The sequence below is a fragment of the Loxodonta africana genome, chromosome X (assembly GCF_030014295.1).
Source record: "Loxodonta africana isolate mLoxAfr1 chromosome X, mLoxAfr1.hap2, whole genome shotgun sequence".
In the NCBI taxonomy this organism is placed as follows: domain Eukaryota; kingdom Metazoa; phylum Chordata; class Mammalia; order Proboscidea; family Elephantidae; genus Loxodonta; species Loxodonta africana.
The window spans coordinates 100225826-100249522 of record NC_087369.1 but is presented as its reverse complement, the minus strand read 5'-3'; the positions used below and the strand labels follow the sequence as shown (position 1 = coordinate 100249522).

Here is a 23697-nt window from a genome sequence, read left to right as displayed (position 1 = left end):
TATGTATTGATTTATGTTTGTTTGTTTTATCCTCATTTTTTGTTTTGTTTTGTTTTGAAACATCAGCATGGGTGGGGCAGGTATGCTTCATGTATCACCAATCTGATGGCATGGGAGCATTCACCACTTGTTGCCAGGTGGGTAGGACAGCAACAGGCAGGGTGAGCATGTGTTGCTGTTCACTGGGCCTGCAAGGTGGCTGGGGGTGGGCTGGGCAGGCATGGGCTACCTCCTTTCATCAGTCCATTGGTGCAGGGGCACACAATGGCACTTGCCAGGTAGGCAGGGTAGTGAGTGGGATGGATATGGTGGGTGACCAATGGCACAGTCATGCTCACTGCTGCTTACCTGGTGGGTGGGGCTGTAGGGGGTTGTGGCAGGTGGCCTGGGGTGTAGGAGTATTCTCTGCTGCTCACTGGGTAGGTAGGGTGATGCGCGGGGGTGTGGCAGGCAATCGGGCTACGAGAGTGCTCTGTGCCACTTGTCAGGTCGGCAGGGTAAGTTGTGACAGGCAACTGGTGTCGCCAAGCTCTCTGCTGCTCTCCAGGTGTGTGTGGCAGCAGATGGGGTGGGTGACAGGTGGCATGAATGCACTCACTGTTGCTCATAGAGCTTGCAGGGCAGTGGGTGGAGGTGTGTGGCAGGTGACTGGGAATGCAGGATCACTCTCTCTCACTTGCTGGGTGCGCAGGGAAGCAGGTGGGAGGATGTAGTGGGTGACGTGGTGTGTAGGGTGCTTACTGCTGCTTGTGGGGTGGGAAGAGTAGTGATGGGGATGGTGCACAGGGCTGGAAGGGTAAGAGGGGGGCTTGTGCCATGGTTCCCCGTCAGGCACAGCAGCAGGGGTGGGGATCTTCATGCCACTAATCACCAGGAGGGCAAGGGGACGGGGAGTGTGTTCCTCTGGTCACCAGGCATGTATTTCTCCAGGCTTCCTGTTGGCTGCAGTGAGAAATTGGGACCTGGCCCCAACCAAGTGAATGTGGGGGGGGCCTCTCAGTGTCTGTTCAGATGGGGGACCTCTTGCTGACACTCTACAGAACTATTACTCCATGTAAGCCACTCACCCTAATGCTCAGGGACCGCCACTGGTGAATACTCCTGTCTCTGGATCCTGGCTCCTTCCTGCTCTGTGGATGCCAGTATGCCTGGAGCTCTTGCCCTCCTTCCTGTACTTTCCCTCCCTAGATCTGGTTTATGTTCTGCTCACCTTGCTACACAGCTTCTCTGTTTCCTATTGGGAATTTTGTGAATTTGCTTTCCTATATTCCTCATCCAGGATCACTGCTGGCTTTGTCTGAAGATGGCCATGCTGTGTCAGGCTGGCCAGAAGGGCAACTACACTCCATATCTCTCCTCATTCATTGTTTTTGTTCAGTTTCTTCTTCAAGTCAGTGTGGATCTAATTCTTTATCCTTCTATATGATGCTTAGGGTTCCAAGGTTGTCATCTGTATCTGTTTCACTTGGTTTCTCGGGTCTTTGCTGTAGATGGACAGCATGGTGTGTCTGACTAAGCCATCATCTTGGGCCATCTCTGGTAATTACTTTGAATGTAAATAAATTAAGCTCTCCAATAAAAAGATAGAGATTGGTAGAATGGATTTTTTAAAAGCGTGATCCATCTATCTGCTAGCTACAAGAAACACACTTTAGCCTCAAAGACACAAATAGGTTGCAAATATAAAATGTGAAAAAAAAGTGTTCCTGGGAAAAGAAAGTGGAGGTGGCTATATTAATATCAGACAAAATAGACATTAAGAGAGACAAAGAAGGACATTATATAATGACAAAAGGGTCAATTCTTTAAGACTATATAACAATTATAAATATACACACACCTAACATCAAAGCTCCAAAACATGAAATATTGACATAATTGAAGGGAGAAATAGCTCCACAATATTAGATGGGAACTTAAATATACCACATTTAATAAGGGACACAACACCTAGTTTGAACAACACTATAAACCAATGCCACCAAATAGCAGCACGATATACATTTCTCTTCGGTGCACATGGACTACTCTCCAGTGTAGACCATATGGTAACTCACAAAACAAGTCTCAATAAGTTTTAAAAGTTTGAAAATATACAAAGTATCTTCTCCAACCACAATAAAATGAAACTAGGAACCATAACAGAAGAAAAACTGAAAATTAAACTACACACTATTTTTTTTAAAAAAAGGGTCAATGATGAAATTAAAATGGAAATAATAAAATTGAGATGAATGAAAATGAAAGTACAATATATGAAAACTTAGGGAGTGCAGTGAAAACAGTGCTCAGAGGGAGACTTACTGCTGGGAATGCCCACATTACTAAAGAAGAAAGACCTCAAATGATTCACCTAGCTTTATTACTTGAGGAATTAGAAAAAGATCAAACTAAGCTCAAAGCTACAGAAGGAGGCAAAGGGCAGATTAAAGCAGAGATAAATGTAGACTAGAAAAGCAACAGAATCAAGAAAATCAGAAGTTGGTTCTTTGAAAACTTCAATAAAATTGGCAAGCCCTTAGTTAGACTGACAGAAAAAAGAGAGAAGATGAAAATGACCAAAATCACAAAGGAAAGTGGGAACATTACTGCTGACCCTACGGATTATAAAATTATGAGTATACTATGAACAATTATAATCAACAAATTAGATAACCTAGATGAAAAGAAAATTTTTCTAGAAACACAGAAACTACTTGTCTCCAAAAGAAATAGAAACCTTCAGTGGAATGACTGAATCAGCAACAAAAGCCTCTCAACAAAGAAAAGTTCCAGATCAGATGATTTTACTGAGATTCTATTAGACATTTAAAGAAGAATTGACACCAAACCTTCTCAATTTCTTCCAAAACATGAAAGAGGAAGAAACACTTCCTAATGCATTCTGTGATGCCAGCATTACCCTGATACCAAAACCAAAGACATCACAATTACAGGGAACTAGAGTCCAATATCCCTTATAAATATAGATGCAAAAGTCCTCAAAAAATATTAGAATATCAAATGCAATACCATATTAAAATGATTATACATCATGATCAAGTGAGATTTATTCAAGGAAGAAAAGGGTGGTTTAACATAAGAAATTCAGTCAATATAATATAACACATTAATAGAACAAAGGAAAAGAACCAAATTATCATCTCAATTGAAACAGAGAAGGCATTTGACGAAATTCAACACCCTTTCATGATAAAAACTCAACAAACTAGGAATTAAAGGCAAATTCCTCAACATGATAAAGGGCATTTATGAAAATCTCACAGCTAAAATCATACTCAATGTAGAAAGACTGAACGCTTTCCCTCGAAGATTAAAAACAAAAACAAGATGCCCACTTTCACCATTGCTCTTCAACATTGTCTTGTAGTTCTGGCCAGAGCAACTGGGAAATAAATAAATAAAAGGTATCCAAATCAGAGAGGAAGAAGTAAAACTATTTTTATTTACAGATGACATGATCTTATATGTAGAAAATTGCGAATAATCCACAACGAATGAATTCAGCAAATTGGCAGAGTAGAAGATCAACCCACAAAATTCAGTTGTGTTTCTATACACCAGCAATGAATGATCCAAAAAGAAAGTCAACAAAACAATTCCATTTACAATAGTATCTAAAAGAATAAAATGTCTAGTAATAAATTTAACCAGGGAGTGAAAGCCCTTTACACTGAAAACTATAAATATTGTTGAAAGAAATTAACGTTGACCTAAATAAATGGAAAGACATCGTGTATTCATGGATTGGAAGACTTAATACTGTTAAGATATCAATACTTCCCAAAATGATGCATATATTCAATGCAATCTCAAAATTCCAACAGCCTTTTTGCAGAAATGGAAAAAAAAGATCCTCAAATTCATATGGAATTTCAAGGGGCCCTGACTAGCTAAAGATACCTTGGAAAAAAAAAAAGAAGGAAGTGGAAGAACTCACAATTACTGATTTCAAAACATACTACATAAAAAGCTACAGTAATTAAAACTGTGGTATGGGTATAAGGATAGACATATAGACCAATAGAAAAGAATTGAGAGCCCAAAGATAACTTTATTGATCAACAATTGATTTGCAACAAGGTTGCCAAGTCCATTCAATGAGGAAAGAATCAATTCTTCAATAAATGGCATTGGAACAACTAGATCTTCACATGCAAAAGAATGAAATTGGACCCACACCTCACACCATATATGAAAATTAACTCAAAATAGATCAATGACCTAAATATAAGAACTAAAACCATAAAACTATTAGAAGGAAACATAAGGGTAAAGCTTCTGGACCTTCTTTTTCCTAATATATTCTTAGATTGGAAATAAAAAAGACACAATAGACAATTTGGACTTCATCAAAATTAAATTTTTTGCGTATTACAGGACTGTATCAAAAAATGAACATAAAACCTACAAAATTGGAGAAAATATTTGGGAATCATGTTGGTATAATTTAATAGCCAGAATATATACAGAACTCTTACAACTCTACAGCAAAAAGACAAACTTAATCAATAAATAGTCAAAGGGCTTGAATAGACATTTCTCCAAAGACGATAGGCATGTGGCCAACGAGCACATGAAAAGTTGCTCAATGTCATTAATCATTAGGGAAATGCAAATAAAAAGCACAGTGAGATACCACTTCACCTCCACTAGGATGCGTATTATCAGAAAAAAGGAAATAAGAATTGGCGGGATATCGAGAAATTATGACCCTCATCCATTGCTGCTGGGAATGTAAAATAGTGCAGCCCCTATGGAAAACATTATGGTCATTCATCAAAAAGTTAAACACAGAATTACTTTTGAACCAGCAACTGCACTCCTTAGGTACAGGCAGTCCTCAGGTTACAAATGAGATCTGTTCCTAACCGTGCCTTTAAAGTCAGAGTTGTAAGTCGGTAACAGGTGCATATGGTTATTCTTAAACCTTACTTCAGTGCAAAGGAACTCCGGTGGTGCAGTGGTTAAAAGCTTGGCTGCTAACCAAAAGGTCAGCAGTTCAAGTCCACAAGCTGCTCCTTGGAAACACTATGGGGCAATTCTACTCTGTCCCATAGGGTTGCTATGAGTTGGAACTGACTCAACGGCAAGGGGTGTCATTTTTTTTTTTTTTTTTTTTTACTGTAAGAAAGGACTCAAAGCCTTTTCAATGAGGAATAAGGAATAATGCACTGCAGTGGTACTTTTCAAGAGGCTCCAACTCCTATAAGTCATTCTTACCCTGCATTCAATCTTAGGGCCCAATCATTGCTTCCACATGTAGCAGGTAGAATGCATTGCTGTGAGCAGGTCTGCAATATTCCAGGGCAGCTGTTTCTGCTTCTTAGCTGTTAGTACTACTTTTGTTATAATGAAGAGTACACAGCAGTGATAATTTTTGTGAGATTCAAATTCCTTTAGCTTTATTTATTTGAGCGGTAAGTACTGCTTTTGCAGTAATGAAGAATGCATTTTAGTGGTAATTTTCCTGAGATAAAAAATCCCTTGGCTTTATTTATTTAGGCTGTAAGTACTGCTTTTGCAGTAAGGAAGAATGCACTGTACCACATTTTGAAAAGTTTCATGAAAAATAATAAAAAGGCTAAGAATAAGGAGACTAGAATAAAATGTATGTGCAGTCATTGCCAGGTGCCTTCATGTTTTACCTCATATTTTGCAAATTTTCAAGAAATAAAATTTTAAAAAATTTAAAAAACCAGTTGTATCATTGACTCATATTGGTAGAATTTACAACATCCAGTATCCACTGGGACATATGTGATCTCAGATAATGGTTATCAAAATCCATAAATCATAACAAAAAATTCTGAATTGGTCTTTTAATCAGCATGCCTTCATTAGTGAAAACACATGGCATCAACAAAAAATTCGAAGGAGAAAATAATTGGGTCACCAAAGGATTACACTTAAACAATGTAGAAAGTTCTAGATCATATTTAATCATTTGGAATATTTGTGAGTCTAGCATAATTTTTAAGGCTTAATTAATTGGAAGCTCATTTACAGCACTCAAAATGAAGTACTTGTTTTCTACATCTCACTTAATTTAGGAAAAAGAGGAGAATAACAAGAAACAAAGCATATCAGAGATGTAATCCAAATAGTAATACCCACAGGAAATCCTGAGGTCAGGTCAATTTTGACCTGAAGTTTGGTACCTACCTTGTAATTACGAGCCTTGGTCAAGCCAAATTAAGGACAATCTGCTATATCTGCTACATCTCCATCTCTAGATCTATTGATTGAGACTCAATATCAAAGAAAGAAATTCTGTACCTTAGACTACACTGGAAAATGAATCCAAACATAGGAGATGTATTACAGCAGAAAGATCAAGGGACTATGAATCAGTGCCAGCTCTTTTGTTAACTAGCTATGTGATCACAAAGAAGCCAACTTCTCAGGATTTAAGCACCATCTGTAAAATGAGGGAGTTGAACTTAATTATCTCAAGTTACTTAAACCAAACCCATTGCTGTCAAGTCAATTTCAACTCATACAGACCCTAGAGGACAGAGTGGAACTGCCCCATAGGGCTCTCAAGGCTGTATATCTTTACTGAAGTAGACTGCCACATCTTTCTCCCACAGAGCAGCTGGTGATTTCAAACTGCTGACTTTTCGGTCAGCAGTCGAGCGATTAACCACTGTGCCACCAGGGCTCCTCTCAAGTTACTTCCAAAAACCAAACCAAACCTGTTGCAGTCTAGTCAATTCGGACTCATAATGACCCTATAGAACAGAGGAGAATTGCTCCATAGGGTTTCCAATGAGTGGCCAGTAGATTTGAACTACCGACATTTTGGTTAACAGCCAAGCTCTTAACCACTATGTCACCTGGGGTCTCTCAACTTACTTAGAGCTCTACAATTTAATTTTAGAAATATTTATCAGTAAAAATGTAAACAACAGGTGTTTTATAGTTAACCTTTGAATGTAATAAATCAAAACCTTCCAGTCCTGAAATGTCCTCAAGCCATCCCCTCAACTCTTACCAACTTACAGAGACAGCCTGAAGATTCTGAGTACAACTATTTATAAATGACTGCCCTTGGGAATAGTGCAGTCTCCTTAACACAACATTCAAGGCCCTCCATCTTCTGGTTTTTCACTTTCACATCCTTCAAACACAAGTTCCAGTGCCACATTCCACACTTGTGTCCCTCCCTGATTCTAACTCAGAGGAAATTGTTCTTTCTCCATATTCTTACAGTATTTTGTTCATCTTGTTGAATTTATCATATTCCACCTTAAGGGGTAGTCATTTATATATTGATTCATAGTTTTTCCTTTTTATTTTATCTCATCTAGTATAGTATAAAATAAGCATTTTAAAGCCAGATTTTTGTCTTTTCTGTCCATAAACCAAACCCATTGCCATCATGTCAATTCCAATTCATAGTGACCCTTTAGGATAGAGTAGAACTGCCCCATGTGGTTTCCAAGACTGTAATCTTTACAGAAGCAGACCACCAGCACATTGACTTTCTCACTGTTAGAATATTGCACATTGTGATCACTCAATAAATATGAAAATCGAATTTTGTTAAGAATCCTATTCAAGAATCATTTTAATCCCTCTTGGAGTGGCTTAGAAATGGTTCACTTGCTACGTTAATTATTTAATTCACACAATGGACCTTGAAGAAATGTTTATTATTTGCTTATCTCTTCAAATATACCACTGGACTTCTGTGTAACCAAAGCTGAAAATAACTGCATTAGATCATAATCTACTGCTCAGCCTCTAGGACACACACAAATGATGGGAAACACTCAATGTGTTTTCTTCAGTATGATACCTCACAACTTGACTGAACATTATTACTGAATTGACTGATTTTCTTTTGACTGACTGGATCTGGTATCTACTTTGTAAATAGGACCTTAATAATTCTCAAAGACCTAGCATTCCTTTGAGTTTATTGTCTCATTTCCCAGTTCTGTTTGAACTGCAAATACTCAAGAAGATCATGCCCTTAACCAGTAATCAGACCCTAAACGTTGTTAACTGTACTCTCCCTTGTCAATATCGATCTGCTTCTTTCCTTTCTTGGAAGGCACTGAAGTAGATCAAAGGTGACAGCCATCGAAGTTGGAAAAAAAAATCAGGCCCAGTCTTTGATCTCAACCAAGTCAAACAGCATACCGCAACCAGTGTAAATCCTGAGATTACCCAGTGCCGTCGATAGGAGACCCAAAAAGGCATCAAAGATGTACTAGTCCCCCAGACCACCAAAAAATTTCAGACCTAATATTCTCAAGATAAATTTCCATATATAAATGATCACTTGGGAAACTGTAGTATATTGTTTTCCAGTACAGCAAAGATTTGGCAGACCTTGAAAAATCTCAGTGACTTCTTCATTTAAATCCATATTAGTAGTAGTAGTAGTATTTCAACTAGGCTTCCCTTCATTACATCAAGATTAGGATAAGGAGACCGCTACCTCCACATGGTCAAGGATAGTGACTACAGTAATTCTATTTTCTATAGCACCAAGCAGATCATACACAGATAGAAACCTAATACTAATTTTTTAATCACAATGATGAATATCTGGTGTTATATATAGCCAGGAAAATTACTAATCATTTAGTAAGTTAGAAATTATACCGCCAGTGTATCTTTCAAAGTGTTTATGCTGTCTTGTTATAAAGGAACTGCATGGGAATTCTGTAGAAAGTCTTTTTCTGAAACTGGTTTATCTGAGGTAAACATGACAGAATATACTGGAGAAGATAGCACTAACTTTTTTTATTGTTACTAAACATTCCTCTATAATAATACTGCATTACAAGAGGCTTCCTATCAACTGTTGGTCACTTTTTCAAAATTTTATTTATTTTGTTATCATTGAGAATATACATGGCAAAACATACACCAATTCAACAGTTTCTACATGTACAATTCAGTGACAATTACATTGTTTGAGTTCTGTGACCATTCTCACCCTCATCGCTTTTAAGACACTTTAAGATTTGCAAGTTAGTATGAGTTAAAAGACATTAGGACTATGAAACTGACCATCAGTTTTCTCTCCATGGCCTTATTTTAAAAACAACTTTTATTCCTGGGGTTTGATAAAGTCAAATTTGCATTACAAAACAGCATTGAAGAAGAGGCAAAATGTTGAATAAGCAAGCACTTTAGACTCAAAAAAAAAATTTTTTTTTTTTTTTAGACTTAACTAGATGTAAGACTGAAACTTAACTCTGCCATTTACTAGCTTTTTGACTATGGACAAAGCTGGGCTGTTCCGTTCCTGTGTTTCCTCATCTGTAAAATAGGAGTTTGGGAAATGTCTTTTTTTCTCACACTTTTGATAAGAATTTAATGAAATAACATGTGAAATAATACATAATAACTGGTAACCGGTCTTACTATTGTTATTATGCTTATTTTTAGTGTTTATTTAGTTACCATGAATCCAGTAAAACATGCATTTTCCACTGATTCCCCAGTAAATTGGACCCGTGTTAAATAGAAAGAAAATACCACTGTGAGCACTGGTTGAAGAGCAATTCTTACTCTATAATTTACCATGAACATTACAATTTTAGATGACGAGATCTACACAATATTAAAGTCAGAGTAACTTTTCATACGTATTTGATTCAATAACTTTGCTCTTTAATTCCCCTTCCACTATCCCTCCAAAACAAGGCCTTGCCATGCTTGAACTTCTCGGAGCCCAAAAGACTGAAAGTAAGGTGCGACTGATCTGCCTATCACATCATGTCGAATTTAACTACAGAGTTAGACTGAAAATCTGTGACTCCTAAGACCATCTTTGGTTGACCCTTACTCTCTCCCCACTAAAATTAAACCGTATGTATTTATTTATACATATATTTACTTATGCATGCATGCACATATGTATGTATTTATCCATTCATGTATGTTGGCAGATATAGTAGGCCCACATACTTCCAAAACAGATCTAGCGGCTTTATAATCAAGGCCAAGGTACAATTATCACAGGGTAAAAGAGAAAAAACAAGTTTTTTAACAGGGAAGGGGACACTATACTCCAACAGGCATCTTTCCCTTCCCTCCATTTCTTCTATCTTCCTTTGCTTGCTCCCCATTCTGCCCCCCTTTTTTAAGCCGTGCTGGTAACGCCTGGAATCAGCCAGCACCTTCACTTCACTAAACAGCTGAAGGGACTGAAGCCCAATCAACCCGGATTCTCAGCACCGTCTTTCAGAGGTATATTCTTGACAAAAGAAGGGCAAGGAAAGCTGGGATGGGGACAACCTTTACAGGCAGAGAGCACAACGGCTAGGACTAACTAACCAAAAAAAAAAAAAAAAAAAACACACACACACCAAGTGTGTACCATGTAGTAGATTCCGACTCATATAAGCATTGAAATTTAATTTCACAGCAACAAAATAATGGAGGTAACTTATTTTTCCTGAAATGGGATTCTGACCTGTGATGGTTTTCTAACTTTAGTGTGCAAGAGCAGTAGGTTTAGCACCCTTCCTTATAACTGTTTATAATGAAAGTATGTATATTATTCTCTCCTCCTCCCTAAACTGCCCTCTCTCCCACCCCAGAATAAAACAGTAAGAATCAGCTGCCTGGGATTTCTGAAGACACTCACCTGTGTTAGAATTAAGATCATCAGGTTCTGATTCTGTCCCATTTTGGCTTCCATTTCCCTGAAGAGTGTTCATAGCCATGAGTTTCATCTTCTGCAACTTCATTGCCTCAGCCATTGCTGCAGCTGTTATACCTAAAACCAGAACCATTCTTTTTAAAATAGAGACTATTTCTTAATGTAATTAAAAGCTGAATACATTTACTTAACAGGCCTATACTGCACGGCACAAGCCAAAAGCGAATCACAGTTGAATTTATGAATAATTTCTCTAACAAAGTAATTTTCAACTCTGGTAATCCCTTTATCTTACAACGGGCAGTTTAAAAAGCTAAAAAAGGACCAAATAAGGGTCTGATCTTCAATACAAAACACAGAAGAAACAAAAGAGTAAAATGCAAATTGTTTGAAAAATACCAAGATCTTACTGATGTATCCTGATGTCGTCTATGAGCTCTGGACCGTTGTTTTATACAGAAATCATCATGTACTAAATTCTACCTAAAACAACACTGTCAGAGGAAGCACTCTGAAATGCTATAAGGAAACAATTTCTACCGTGGTCCTTATCACATTCAAGGTTCAGATTTTAGGTTTTGATACTTAAAAACGAGCTTAGTTAAAGCAAAGTTGAGAAAGCGGAAAAAAAATGAGTCAATCAACCAAACCTTTATTCATCCCCTATTATTTTTCCTCATTACCTACTAGGCTTCTCCATGACTAATCATCTTGGGGAGCTTTAGGTAACTCAAGAAGAGGCTTTCTGTTCATAAACTGTATGCTTTCTGTGGAACACAGTTCAAACTCCTGAAGCCTAGAAGCCAAGGCCTCATCAACCTACATTTTTAGCCTTATCTCCTTATACTCTTGTGTATTCCCTACATTCTTCCCTGTTTGAATTACTAGCTCATGTCATTAGCATGTCCTGAGTCTTCCTGCCACCATATCCTTGTTCTTCCAATTCGTTCTGTCTTAAAATTACTTCTGTTCACATTCAAGTATAGAATTCTTATCTATCCTCAAGACCCAGACCAAATGTCACACTCTGTGAACTCTCCCTTGTAAACCCAAGGAGATGTGCTCTCTCAAATCACTTGTTTCATCCCCTCTTAAGACACGTAGCATGTTCTAGCCTCAGTACATTTATTTAGGTACATATATTATTTCTCCTATTTGATTATTAATTCCTTAAAGACATAAAAAATGTGTAATTTTTTTGTGAAAAGCTCAGAAATACCACCTGTCTCAAACAGAGATTTTGAGCTATTGATGAAATACCATTTTCCATATATTGTACACTCTCTGAAGGAATGACAAATGCCAAGGTCTTCTTGTCTGGATTTGTGTTTACACATCAAAATGTATATTTTATTAAAACATTAATTAAAAGACTTTGAGTTCATTCTGCCAATAATCTGCTCAAAATCTGTTTCTTTCCTGTTCTTTCATTTTTTTGGAGGAGGGGCGGAATTAGAGAGAAGCCCAAACATGTAAAAGAGCAAGGTTTTTTAGAGATGTGGAGAATAAGGCAGCCTAGATAGAGACTATATACTCTGAAAGCAATTTGTGAGATCACTGCCAGTTCTCTTCCTTGGAAAAATTATGTAGTAGCTAAAATTTCCTTGATGCCCTTATGCCACCCCTATCAATAACTCCTGGTGACATTCTTTTTCTGTCCTTGATATTAGCTGGGTTCCAAGTAATATGTGTTAAACTGAACACTGACAACCAAGGTGTGAGCAGGTAATGCCTTGCTGCTGCTAATCCATGTCATTGATCTGAGGCTGAGAGAATTTTATCCAGGATGTCTTTTTTGGCACTTACGCCAAAGGATGGGCTTTCCTGCATGTGTCAGGTTTGAGGGAAAGGGAAGGGGGTGGAAAAAATTACAGGCTGTCATTCTACCCTTTTACCCTTCTCCTCTTCTCCTCATACATATACACCAAGGGACCGAATAAATAAAATGTTGCCATGCAATCTCTGAAAATTTTCAAACCACTGTAATATAATTACTTTCTTTTTTTAATCAATATAAGGCAATTATTAAAAAAAAAAAAAGTTCTCCACATAATGATATAAATAGGTAAGGAAAAAAAGGCTACAGACAAAAATCGAATGCTTAAGTTACTGCACCAATTGATAGAGTGAATAGAAGCTTTAAATAGTATTAAATAAGAAACCTTATCCTGAAATTCTTTTTCCCAAGGAAGCCTATATCAGGTAAAAAAAAAAAAAAAAAAATCAGGTAGCACCATGAAAATACTTAAGAGAACAAGTACTAAAAATAGCAGAACAATCCATATTCCAACAATGCACTCGAAAGTCTAGTGGATTCCAACTTAATTATTTTTAGATAGTGTCAAAATTCCTAATCATCTGCTGGTACCTTGGGACCAAAAACAAAAAAAAAACAATTCTGGAAGATTTGCTTTCTCCCTCATCCTTTTCCCAGGACTGGTTCATTCTCATTATTGAGGTCTCACGCTTCAAATGTCACCTACTTCCTCAGCAATACCTTCCTGGACAATTGCTTCCTCACCCACTAGAATGCAGCTCTGTGAGGACAGGGACTTTTCCTGGGTTTTCACTATTATATCACCATAGCCCAAAGCCCAGAGCCCTGTCTAGCCCAAGTTAAGTACTCAATAAATACATATTTGTAATTGAGGTGAAATTCATATAACATATGATTAACCATTTTAATGTATACAATTCAGTGGCATTTAGTGTCTTCACAATGTTGTGCAGCCATCACTTCTCTCTAGTTTCAAAACTTTTTCATTGGAGTATTTCCAAATTCAGTAAAACCCACTCTACCATGCAAATACGATTAAAGGAAAACAAGATAGATATTGGTTGTTTCCAAAAAGGAAAATATAACAGCCATTATCAGAAGATCCTGATTCTAAGGGGAAGGGTCAATCCTTATCAAGTGTGTAAATATAACCTACAACATCTAACTGTTCGTGTTTATGAGAATCAGTAAGCTTCTATTTTGCAACTCTGTATTCTCATTATGAAGCAGACTTTTCACCACAGTAGCTTGTCTATGAATCATGGCAAAGAGAGAATCTGAAAGAAAATTGCTTTAGTCTTTGAGCTAATGATGTACTTATGCATATTTTCTAGATGGTCCCAGAGATTTTCTTGACATGTCTAATTTAGTTTCACTGAATTCCAATCCTCCAAATGACCTGTCCATCACCCAAGGTTAACTTTGGACGACAAATTTGATGGCAATGATTTAAACATAGGGACCTTTCTTAGGAAAGCTGGAGCTGAGTGCCTCATAATCAACAATGTATCAGGAAAATTGTAGGTAGAATTTACATAGGATCCTCTGACTAGCAATTCCTAATTGGGATCTGATTGTAAAAGTTATTGAATTACTAGTTACTTCATTTTTGGTGGTGTAAATGTTGAAATTTTTTAATATATGTGCCTGCTTGCTCTAAGAAAAACAAAAATTGACAAAATATGTAAACCATCTGATAGATAAGAAAACTGGAGGTAAAATATATGTCTCATACAGTAACACTAAGGGAATTAATGAGCAAGAGTTTCCACAAATTTTGAATTTTTAGAAAAGATAGTAAATTCCAAATATCTATGTATTTTTCCAAGCAAATGCTATTGTATGATATCATTGAAGAAAAAGTTGGTGAGAAAATTCAGAAAATAATACTAAGGTAGTAAAGAATCACAGCTTAATGCCACTGCAAGCATTTTTGGAGTCATCTAGTTCAGTCCTTTCATTTTGCAGATGAGGCAACCTAGTCTCAGAGTGACATGTCATAAGTTAGTTGTAAAGAGAATGACATGGAAACATAAGCTCAAATTTCCTGATGGAACCTATACATATTTGTTAAAGTCCTAAAGTAGTTCAAGTTTGGGCTAATGAAACCTCTTAAGAGATATGATCCCCTTATCATATAGAGTCTCAAGTTGTTACTTGTCTTTCTATATTTCCTTAAACTTGATTCAAACCTCCTTGGAACCCTAACCCATAACTCATATATTTGTGTATTATTCATGATTCAGGATGTTTACTCAAAAAGCAAGGTAAGCACGTGCTTAGAGCATCAACAAAATAGGGGCACCAGTTGTCTAAAGTAAAGACCCATAGTTCCAAGCAGATGGGACACAAGGAAAAGCACTGCAAAGAAGGGAACTGATGGGGTACTAAATGAAATTGATAACAGCTCCAGTGCGTGAGAATGTGCTGGCTGGAAATAAAGTTCATGCAGGGTCATGAGGGCACCCACACTTAAGATTGTTTAAGCTATGAGGCCCCTACCACTTCAATACCTTTGTTTATATCTCTCTCCTACAGTCCCTTCCCATGTAACTGAAACTTCTTATCTTAGCGAGTCTCTTGGGTATATACTATTCCTTTCTAAAAAACAAGCGATGGGGCGTGGCCTGTCAAGTCTAACTCTTGCTACATTCACCCAATATGCAACTGGATCCAACATGAGCAGTTACTGGGCAAGGACAGATTGCATTAACTGATAACAGGTCTCTGATTCATTTTGAGAGAACCGTCTCATACATCCACATCTGCTGATCCAGCAAATTCAGCCAGGAGGCCCAGCAGCGCTCTTTGCCATGATACAAACACAAGGGTATGCTCTTGTTCACATCCTGATAAAAAAACCAACGGGAACTCCCGTCCCAAATGACACGTAAAAATGAGGGAACTCTAATAAGTCAACCATTGCAATTAATTCAATCACGTTACTTTTTAACTGCATATCATTGCTGCACAGAATTATGTCATAAGTTTTGTAAACAACAGTATTTATATTTTAACATTAAAATATGTTTGGCATACACACAGATGCAATCTAGCATACATTAAGTATAATACTAATGAGTAATAATTTAATATACTACTAACATAGCAAATGTCAAAAAATACTGGAAATGTTAATATTTAACTAACACAAAAATTTTTAATTTATGTATCAAGCGAGTTTCATTTTTATTGTCTGTTTTACAGGACACAGTGCTTGATATTACTCAATACATGTTAATAAATGAGGTATTCGGCTTATTAAAAGCACACAAAACTCAATATTCATCATGCAAAATACTTTTCTGTATTGCAGTAATGAGTGTTTTTAAGTTGGTCTTCCAAAAAAGCAAAAAACTGCATTTATCAGAACATTATATTTCATCAGAATATTTATGTAATTCTGTTTGGGGAAACTAAACAATTCCTCCAGTAAACAAATTAAGTGAAAATTTAGATAACAAAAATTATATAAATGTATTTTATTTTCCATTTCCCTTCAGAATGACTTTCTTTTAAGAAATTGATGGAGGAGGTGGGGCCGAGATGGTCGAATAGACAGACGCTTCTGGCGAGCCCTCTTATAACAAAGACCCAAAAAAACAAGTGAAACGAGTATATTTTTGACAAGCTAGGAGCCCTGACATCAAAGTCAAAGTGAGAAAGCAAACTGAGCAACAGGGGGTAAAAGAGATGGCTCAGAAGCAGAGAGGAGTTACCCAACCTGAATTGCAGGGAGCTCTCAGACAACATTCCCAGGAGTGGCTGCATCGGGCTGGTACTAGTGTTTGGCCGCAGTTTCCTCAGGAAGAAGCAGCCAGCCACACAGCCTACCCATACATTCAGAACCAGAGAAGAACGTGCTCACAGCAAAAGCTAAGTACATGCATATATTTTACGGGGCCCCCCACCCCCAAGCTGCCTTCAGGGGCTGTTGGTATCCCTGGGCCCGAGATAAGCCTTGTTGAGCACCAAGAGCCATCCTCCGGGCCTTGGAGAAGGAATAAATTCACAACTGGAGAAAAAGATAATTTGCCAGCTCCACTAACCTGGAGAGCTCAGGACAAAAGCAGCTCCTGTCCAGGCATAAACTGTCCGTGGACTTTGAGTACCTTTCCCCTCTGCATGGACCTGTGTGGGCCTATTTCAGGAGAATAGGCCCTTGTTGGCAGACTCCAACCATTTCAGCTGTATGGCAGAGAGGTGGGTGTTTGGTGTTTGACATTGCTTTACCTATTAAACAGGGTCCTCACCTGCCCAAAACAGGGGCCTAATGACTGGTAGCTCCACTCAGGTCACCCAGCCACCCGTGACAAGCGTACAAGGTTAAGTGGTACCTCCCAGTCCTTACAACCAAAAATTTGTGTGCCCATGATCTGTCTGCAGAGCTCACCCACCTGTATGCCCTAGGGAACATGGACCCACTTTCTTCACAGACACTAGAGGGATGATTCTCAGCCCCCTGCCTTGTTCACAGTGTGACCCCTGCTACAACCAGAGACCGGTACCTACACCAATCACCACTGCCCTTCTAAGACCATAGGACAGAGCCTGTACCACATACTTGATGAGCAGCTACCTGGACACCTGAGCTGAATTCATACAAGAAAAGTGAATGGACTCCTAGACTGATATACCTGAAAACAGCTCTAGCCATCTGGGGACAGGACATCAGAGCTTCAAAGGTGAAAATAATCAAGCTAGCTGACTCAACCAACCCCTTTGGGCATATCAAAACAAAACAAAGCAAGAAGCTAGGATACAGTAAGCAAACATAAACTAATACAATAACTTATAGATAGCTCGGAGACAACACTGAATATATCAAATCACATAAAGAAACAGACCATGATCACTTCAACAATCAATCAAAACAAAGAAACAAGGGATCTTCTACATGAAAGTGCCTTCCTGGAATTACTGGAGGCAGACACAAAAGATTAACATACAGAACTCTTCAAGACTTCAGGAAGGAAACGAGGCAATACACAGAAAAAGCCAAGGAACACAAAGATAAAGCAGCAGAAGAAATTAAAAAGGTTCTTCAGGAATATAATGAAAAATTTAATAAGGTGGAAGAATCCATAAACAAACAGCAATCAGAAATTCAGAGATTAACAATAAAATTACAGAATTGGACAACTAAATAGAAAGTCACAGGAGAAGAACTGACCAAGTGGAAGGCAGAAATGTTGAACTTGCAGATAAAGCACTTGGCAACAATATATTTGAAGAAAAATCAGATAAAAGAATAAAAAAAATGAAGAAACCTTAAGAATCACGTGGGACTCTATCAAGAGAAATAACCTACGAGTGACTGGAGTACCAGAATAGGAAATGATAACAGGAAATACAGAGAGAATTGCTGAAGATTTGTTGGAAGAAAACGTCCCTGATATCATGAAAGATGAGAAGATATCTATCCAAGATGCTGATCGAAATCCACATGAGGTAGATTTTAAAACAAAGTCATCAAGACATATTATAATCAAACTTGCCAAAACCAAAGATAAAGAGAGGATTTTAAGAGCAGGTAGGGATAAACGAAAAGTCACCTACAAAGGAGGGTCAATAAGAATAAGCTTAGGCTACTCAGCAGAAACCTTGCAGGCGAGAAGGCAACAGGATGACATATAAAGCATTGAAGGAAAAAAATTCCCAGCCAAGAATCAAATATCCAGAAAAACTGTCTCTCAAATGAAAAGGTGAAATTAGGACACTTCCAGATAAACAGAAGTTTAGGTAATTCGTAAAAACCAAACCAAAACTACAAGAAATACTAAACGGATTTCTTTGGTTAGAAAATCAATAGTATCAGGTATAAACCCAAGACTAGAACACTGGAGAAAGCAATCAGATGTCAACTCAGAAAGTGAAATCACAAAAATAAATCAAGATAAAAAAATGCTCAAAACAAGGAAACAGCAAGGTTATCATGTAAACGAAGGCAACATTAAAACAATAAAGAGGGACTAGAAATGTAGTCATAGGTCTTTCATATGGAGACGAAGACAAGGCGATGTAAAGAAATAAGTTAGGTTAAAATTTAGAAAAATAGGGGAAATTTTAAGGTAACCACAAAACACAAAAACTATCCTACACATCAAAATAAAATACAAGAAAAATAGAAACTCAGCAGAAACAAAACCAACAACAATGAATATGAGGGAAAGACAATATATAAAGATAATTAACTCAGCACAAAAAATTAAGAAGGAAAAAGAAACTGTCAACACACACACAAAAAAATACATCAAAATGACGGCACTAAATTCATACTTATCCATAATTACTCTGAATGTAAATGGATTAAATGCACAAGTAAAGAGACAGAGAGTGGCAGAATGGATTATAAAACATGATCTGTCTATATGCTGCCTACAAGAGACACACCTTAGACTTACAGAAACAAACAAACTAAATCTCAAAGGACGGAAAAAATATATCAAGCAAACAACGATCAAAAAAGAGCAGAAGTGGCAATACTAATTTCTGACAAAATATACATTAAAGTTAAACCCACCACAAAGGATAAGGAAGGACACTATATAATGATTAAAGGGACAATACGTCAAGAAGATATAACCATACTAAATATTTATGCACCCAATGACAGGGCTACAAGATATATAAAACAAACTCAAACAGCACTGAAAAGTGAGACAGACAGCTCCACAATAATAGTAGGAAACTTCAACACACCACTTTTGGTGAAGGACAGCATATCCAGAAAGAAGCTCAATAAAGACACAGAAGATCTAAATGCCACAATCAATCAACTTGACCTCATAGACATATACAGAACACTCCACCCAACAGCAACCAACTATGCTTTCTTTTCTAGTGCACATGGAACATTCTCTAGAATAGACCACATATTAGGTCATAAAGCAAGCCTTTGCAGAATCCAAAACACTGAAATATTACAAAGCATCTTCTCTGACCATAAGGCCATAAACGTGGAAATCAATAACAGAAAAAGCAGGGAAAAGAAATCAAACACTAGGAAATTAAACCATGCCCTGCTGAAAAAGACTTTTTTTTATAGAAGACATTAAGGATGGAATAAAGAAATTCATAGAATCCATTGAGAATGAAAACACTTCCTATCAGAACCTTTGGGACATAGGGAAGTCAGTGCTCAGAGGTCAATTTATATCAATAAATGCACACATACAAAAAGAAGAAAGGGCAAAAATCCCAGAATTATCCCTATAACTTGAACAAATAGAAAGAGAGCAACAATAGACACCCTCATGCACCAGAAGAAAAAAATATATATATAAAAATTAGAGCAGAATTAAATGAAATAGAAAACAGAAGAACAGTTGAAAGAGTTAACAAGAACAGAAGATAGCTCTTTGAAAAAATCAACAAAATGGAAACACCATAGGCCAAACTGACAAAAGAAAAACAGGAGAGGAAGGAAATAACCCAAATAAGAAATGAGATGGGCGATATTACAACAGACCCAACTGAAATTAGAAGAATCATATCAGATTACCATGGAAAACTGTATTCTAAAAAATTTGCAAACCTAGAAGAAATGCATGAATTCCTAGAAATACACTACCTATCTAAACTAACACAGAGGTAGAACAACTAAATAGACCCATAACAAAAGAAGAGATTGAAAAGGTAATCAAAAACCGCCAAAGGAAAAAAAAAAGCCCTGGCCTGGACAGCTTCACTGCAGAGTTCTACCAAACTTTCAGAGAAGAATTAACCACACTACTACTAAAGGTATTTCAGAGCATAGAAAAGGACGGAATACTACCAAACTCATTCTGTGAAGCCACCATATCCCTGGTACCAAAACCAGGTAAAGACACCACAAGAAAACAAAATTATAGACCTATATCCCTCATGAACTTAGATGCAAAAATCGTGAACAAAATTGTAGCAAATACAATTCAACAACATATCAAAAAAATAATTCACCATGACCAAGTGGAATTCATACCAGGTATGCAGGGATGGTTTGACATTAGAAAAACAATTAACGTAATCCATCTGTGATCATATAAATAAAAAAGACAAGAATCACATGATTTTATCAATTGATGCAGAAAAGGCATTTGACAAAGTTCAACACCCATTCATGATAAAAAACTCTCAATGGAATATGAATAGAAGGAAAATTCCTCAGCATAATAAAGGGAATTTATACAAAGCCAATAGCCAACATCATCCTAAATGGAGAGATTCTGAAAGCATTCCTCTGAGATTGGGAACCAGACAGGGATGCCCTTTATCACCACTCTTATTCAACATTGGGCTGGAGGTCCTAGCCAGAGCAATTAGGCTAGACAAAGAAATAAAGGACATCCAGATTGATAAGGATAAAGTAAAAGTGTCTCTATTTGCAGATGGCATGATCTTATACACAGAAAACCCTATAGAATCCTCAAGAAAACTACTGAAACTAATAGAAGAGTGCAGCAGAGTTTTGGCACACAAGATAAACACAAAAAAATCAGTTGGATTCCTCTACACCAACAAAAAGAACATCGAAGACGAAATCACCAAATCAATACCATTTACAGTAGCTCCCAAGAAGATAAAATAGTTAGGAATAAATCTTACCAGAGTTATAAAAGACTTATACAAAGAAAAGTACAAAACACTTATGCAAGAAACAAAAGAGACCTATATAAGTGGAAAAACATACCTTATTCATGGATAGGAAGACTTAACATTGTAAAAATGTCTATTCCACCAAAAGCCATCTATAGATACAACACAATTCCGATCAACATTCCAACGACATTTTTTAATAAGAAGAAAAACAAATCACCAACTTCATATGGAAGGCAAAGAGACCCTAGATAAACAAAGCATTATGGAAAAAGAAGAACAAAGTGGGAGGCCTCACTCTACCTGATTTGAGAACCTATTATACTGCCACAGCAGTCAAAACAGCCTGGTACTGGTACAACAACAGGCACATAGACCAATGGAGCCGAATTGAGAACCCAGATAGAAATCCATCCACATATAAGCAGTTGATATTTGATAAAGGCCCAAAGTCCGTCGAATGGGGAAAAGACAGTCTTTTTAACAAATGGTGCTGGCGTAACTGGATATCTATCTGCAAAAAAATGAAACAAGACCTATACCTCACATCATGCACAAGAACTAACTCAAAATGGATCAAAGACCTAAATATAAAATCTAAAACAATAAAGGTCATGCAAGAAAAAATAGGGACGTTAGGAGCCCTAATACATGGCATAAACTATATACAAAACATTACTAACAATGCAGAAGAAAAACTAGATAACTGGGAGCTCCCAAAATTCAAACACCTATTCTCATCCAAAGACTTCACGAAAAGAGTAAAAAGATTACATACACTGGGAAAAAGTTTTTAGCTATGACATTTCCGATCAGCACCTGATCTCTTACTGCAAAAGCTCAACTAGAGAAAGACAAATAAACCAAATGAAAAATGGGCAAAATGTATGAACAGACACTTCACCAAAGAAGACATTCAGGTAGCTAAAGGATACATGAGGAAATGCTCACGATCATTAGCCCTTAGAGAAAAGCAAATCAAAACTACAATGAGATTCCATCTCACTCCAACAAGGCAGGCATTAATCCAAAAAACACAAAATAATAAATGTTGGAAAGACTGGAACACTTATACAGTGCTGGTGAGAATGTAAAATGGTACAGCCACTTTGGAAATCAATTTGGTGCTTCCTTAAAAAGCTAGAAATAGAACTACCATGCCATCCACCAATCCCACTCCTTGGAATATATCCTAGAGAAATAAGAGCCTTGACATGAACAGATATATGCACACCCATGTTCGTTGCAGCACTGTTTACAATAGCAAAAAGATGGAAGCAACCAAAGTGCCCATCAGCAGATGAATGGCATATTCACACAATGGAATACTATGCATCGATAAAGAACAGGATGAGTCTGTGAGACATTTCATAACATGGAGGAATCTGGAAGGCATTTTGTTGAATGAAATTAGACAGTTGCAAAAGAACACATATTATATAAGGCCACTATTATAAGAACTCAAGAAATAGTTTATTTAGAGAAGAAAATATTCTTTGATGGTTACGAGAAGGGGGAGGGAGGGAGGGGGGAGGAGTATTCTCTAATTATATAGTAGATAAGAACTATTTTAGGTGAAGGGAAAGACAGCACACAGTACAGGAGAGGTCAGCAGAACTCGACTAAACCAAAAGCAAAGAAGTTTCCTGAAGAAACTGAATGCTTCGAAGGCCAGCGTAGCAGGGGCAGGGCTTTGGGGACTATGGTTTCCAGGGACATCTAAGTCAATTGGCATAATAAAATCTATTAAGAAAAAATTCTACATCCCACTTTGAAGAGAGGCATCTGGGGTCTTAAATACTAGCAAGCGGCCATGTGAGATGCATCTCAATTGCTTTCAACGCACCTGGAGCAAAGGAGAATGAAAAACACCAAAGACACAAGGCAATTATGAGCTAAAGAGACAGAAAGGGCCACATAAACCAGAGACTACATTAGCCTGAGACCGGAAGAACTAGATGGTGCCTGGCTACAACCAATAACTGCCCTGACAGGGAACACAACAGAGAACCCCTAAGGGAGCAGGAGAGCAGTGGGATGCAGACCCCAAATTCTTGTAAAGAGAGCAGACTTAATGGTCTGACTGAGACTAGAAGTACCCCAGTGGTCATGGTCCCCACACCTTCTGTTAGCCCAAGATAGGAACCATTCCCAAAGCCAACTCTTCAGACAGGGATTGGTTTGGACAATGGGATAGAAAATGATATTGGTGAAGAATGAGCTTCTTGGATCAAATAGACACGTGAGACTATGTTGGCATCTCCTGTGTGGAGGGGAGATGAGAGGGTAGAGGGGGTCAGAAGCTGGATGAATGGACACAAAAAGAGAGTGGACGGAAGGAGTGTGCTGTGTTAAGAGGGGGATTGCAATTAGGACTATATAGCAAGGTGTACATAAATTTTTGCATGAGAAACTGACTTGATTTGTAAACTTTCACCTAAAGCACAATAAAAAAAGATTTTAGTGAAACATTAAAAAGAATTTAATGGATATTATGACTCACAAAACAAACTTGCTCATTGAAAAGTTGTGTTATTGTTGCATCAATTATGCACAGATCTCCAAATATGGGAGTTGAACAATTCCACAAAGAAATAAAATGTACACTTTATAAATTTAGTATATGATAACAATTATATTCTCCTTTTCATTTCAGTCCAATCAGATATAACCTCACGTTCAGTTCTCTCTCATCAACCACGTAAGAATGCAC

General features: G+C 37.4%; 1 protein-coding gene across 2 annotated transcripts in view; it reads right to left on the bottom strand.

The window, feature by feature from the left end:
• Positions 1–23697, bottom strand: part of DACH2 (dachshund family transcription factor 2) — a 755586-nt gene that overhangs the window by 201734 nt on the left and 530155 nt on the right. For both annotated transcript variants that reach the window (XM_003412751.4, XM_064278617.1), the window contains one exon: positions 10616–10747. In XM_003412751.4, the coding sequence (XP_003412799.3) occupies positions 10616–10747 (132 nt within the window). The remainder of the gene's footprint in view (positions 1–10615; positions 10748–23697) is intronic.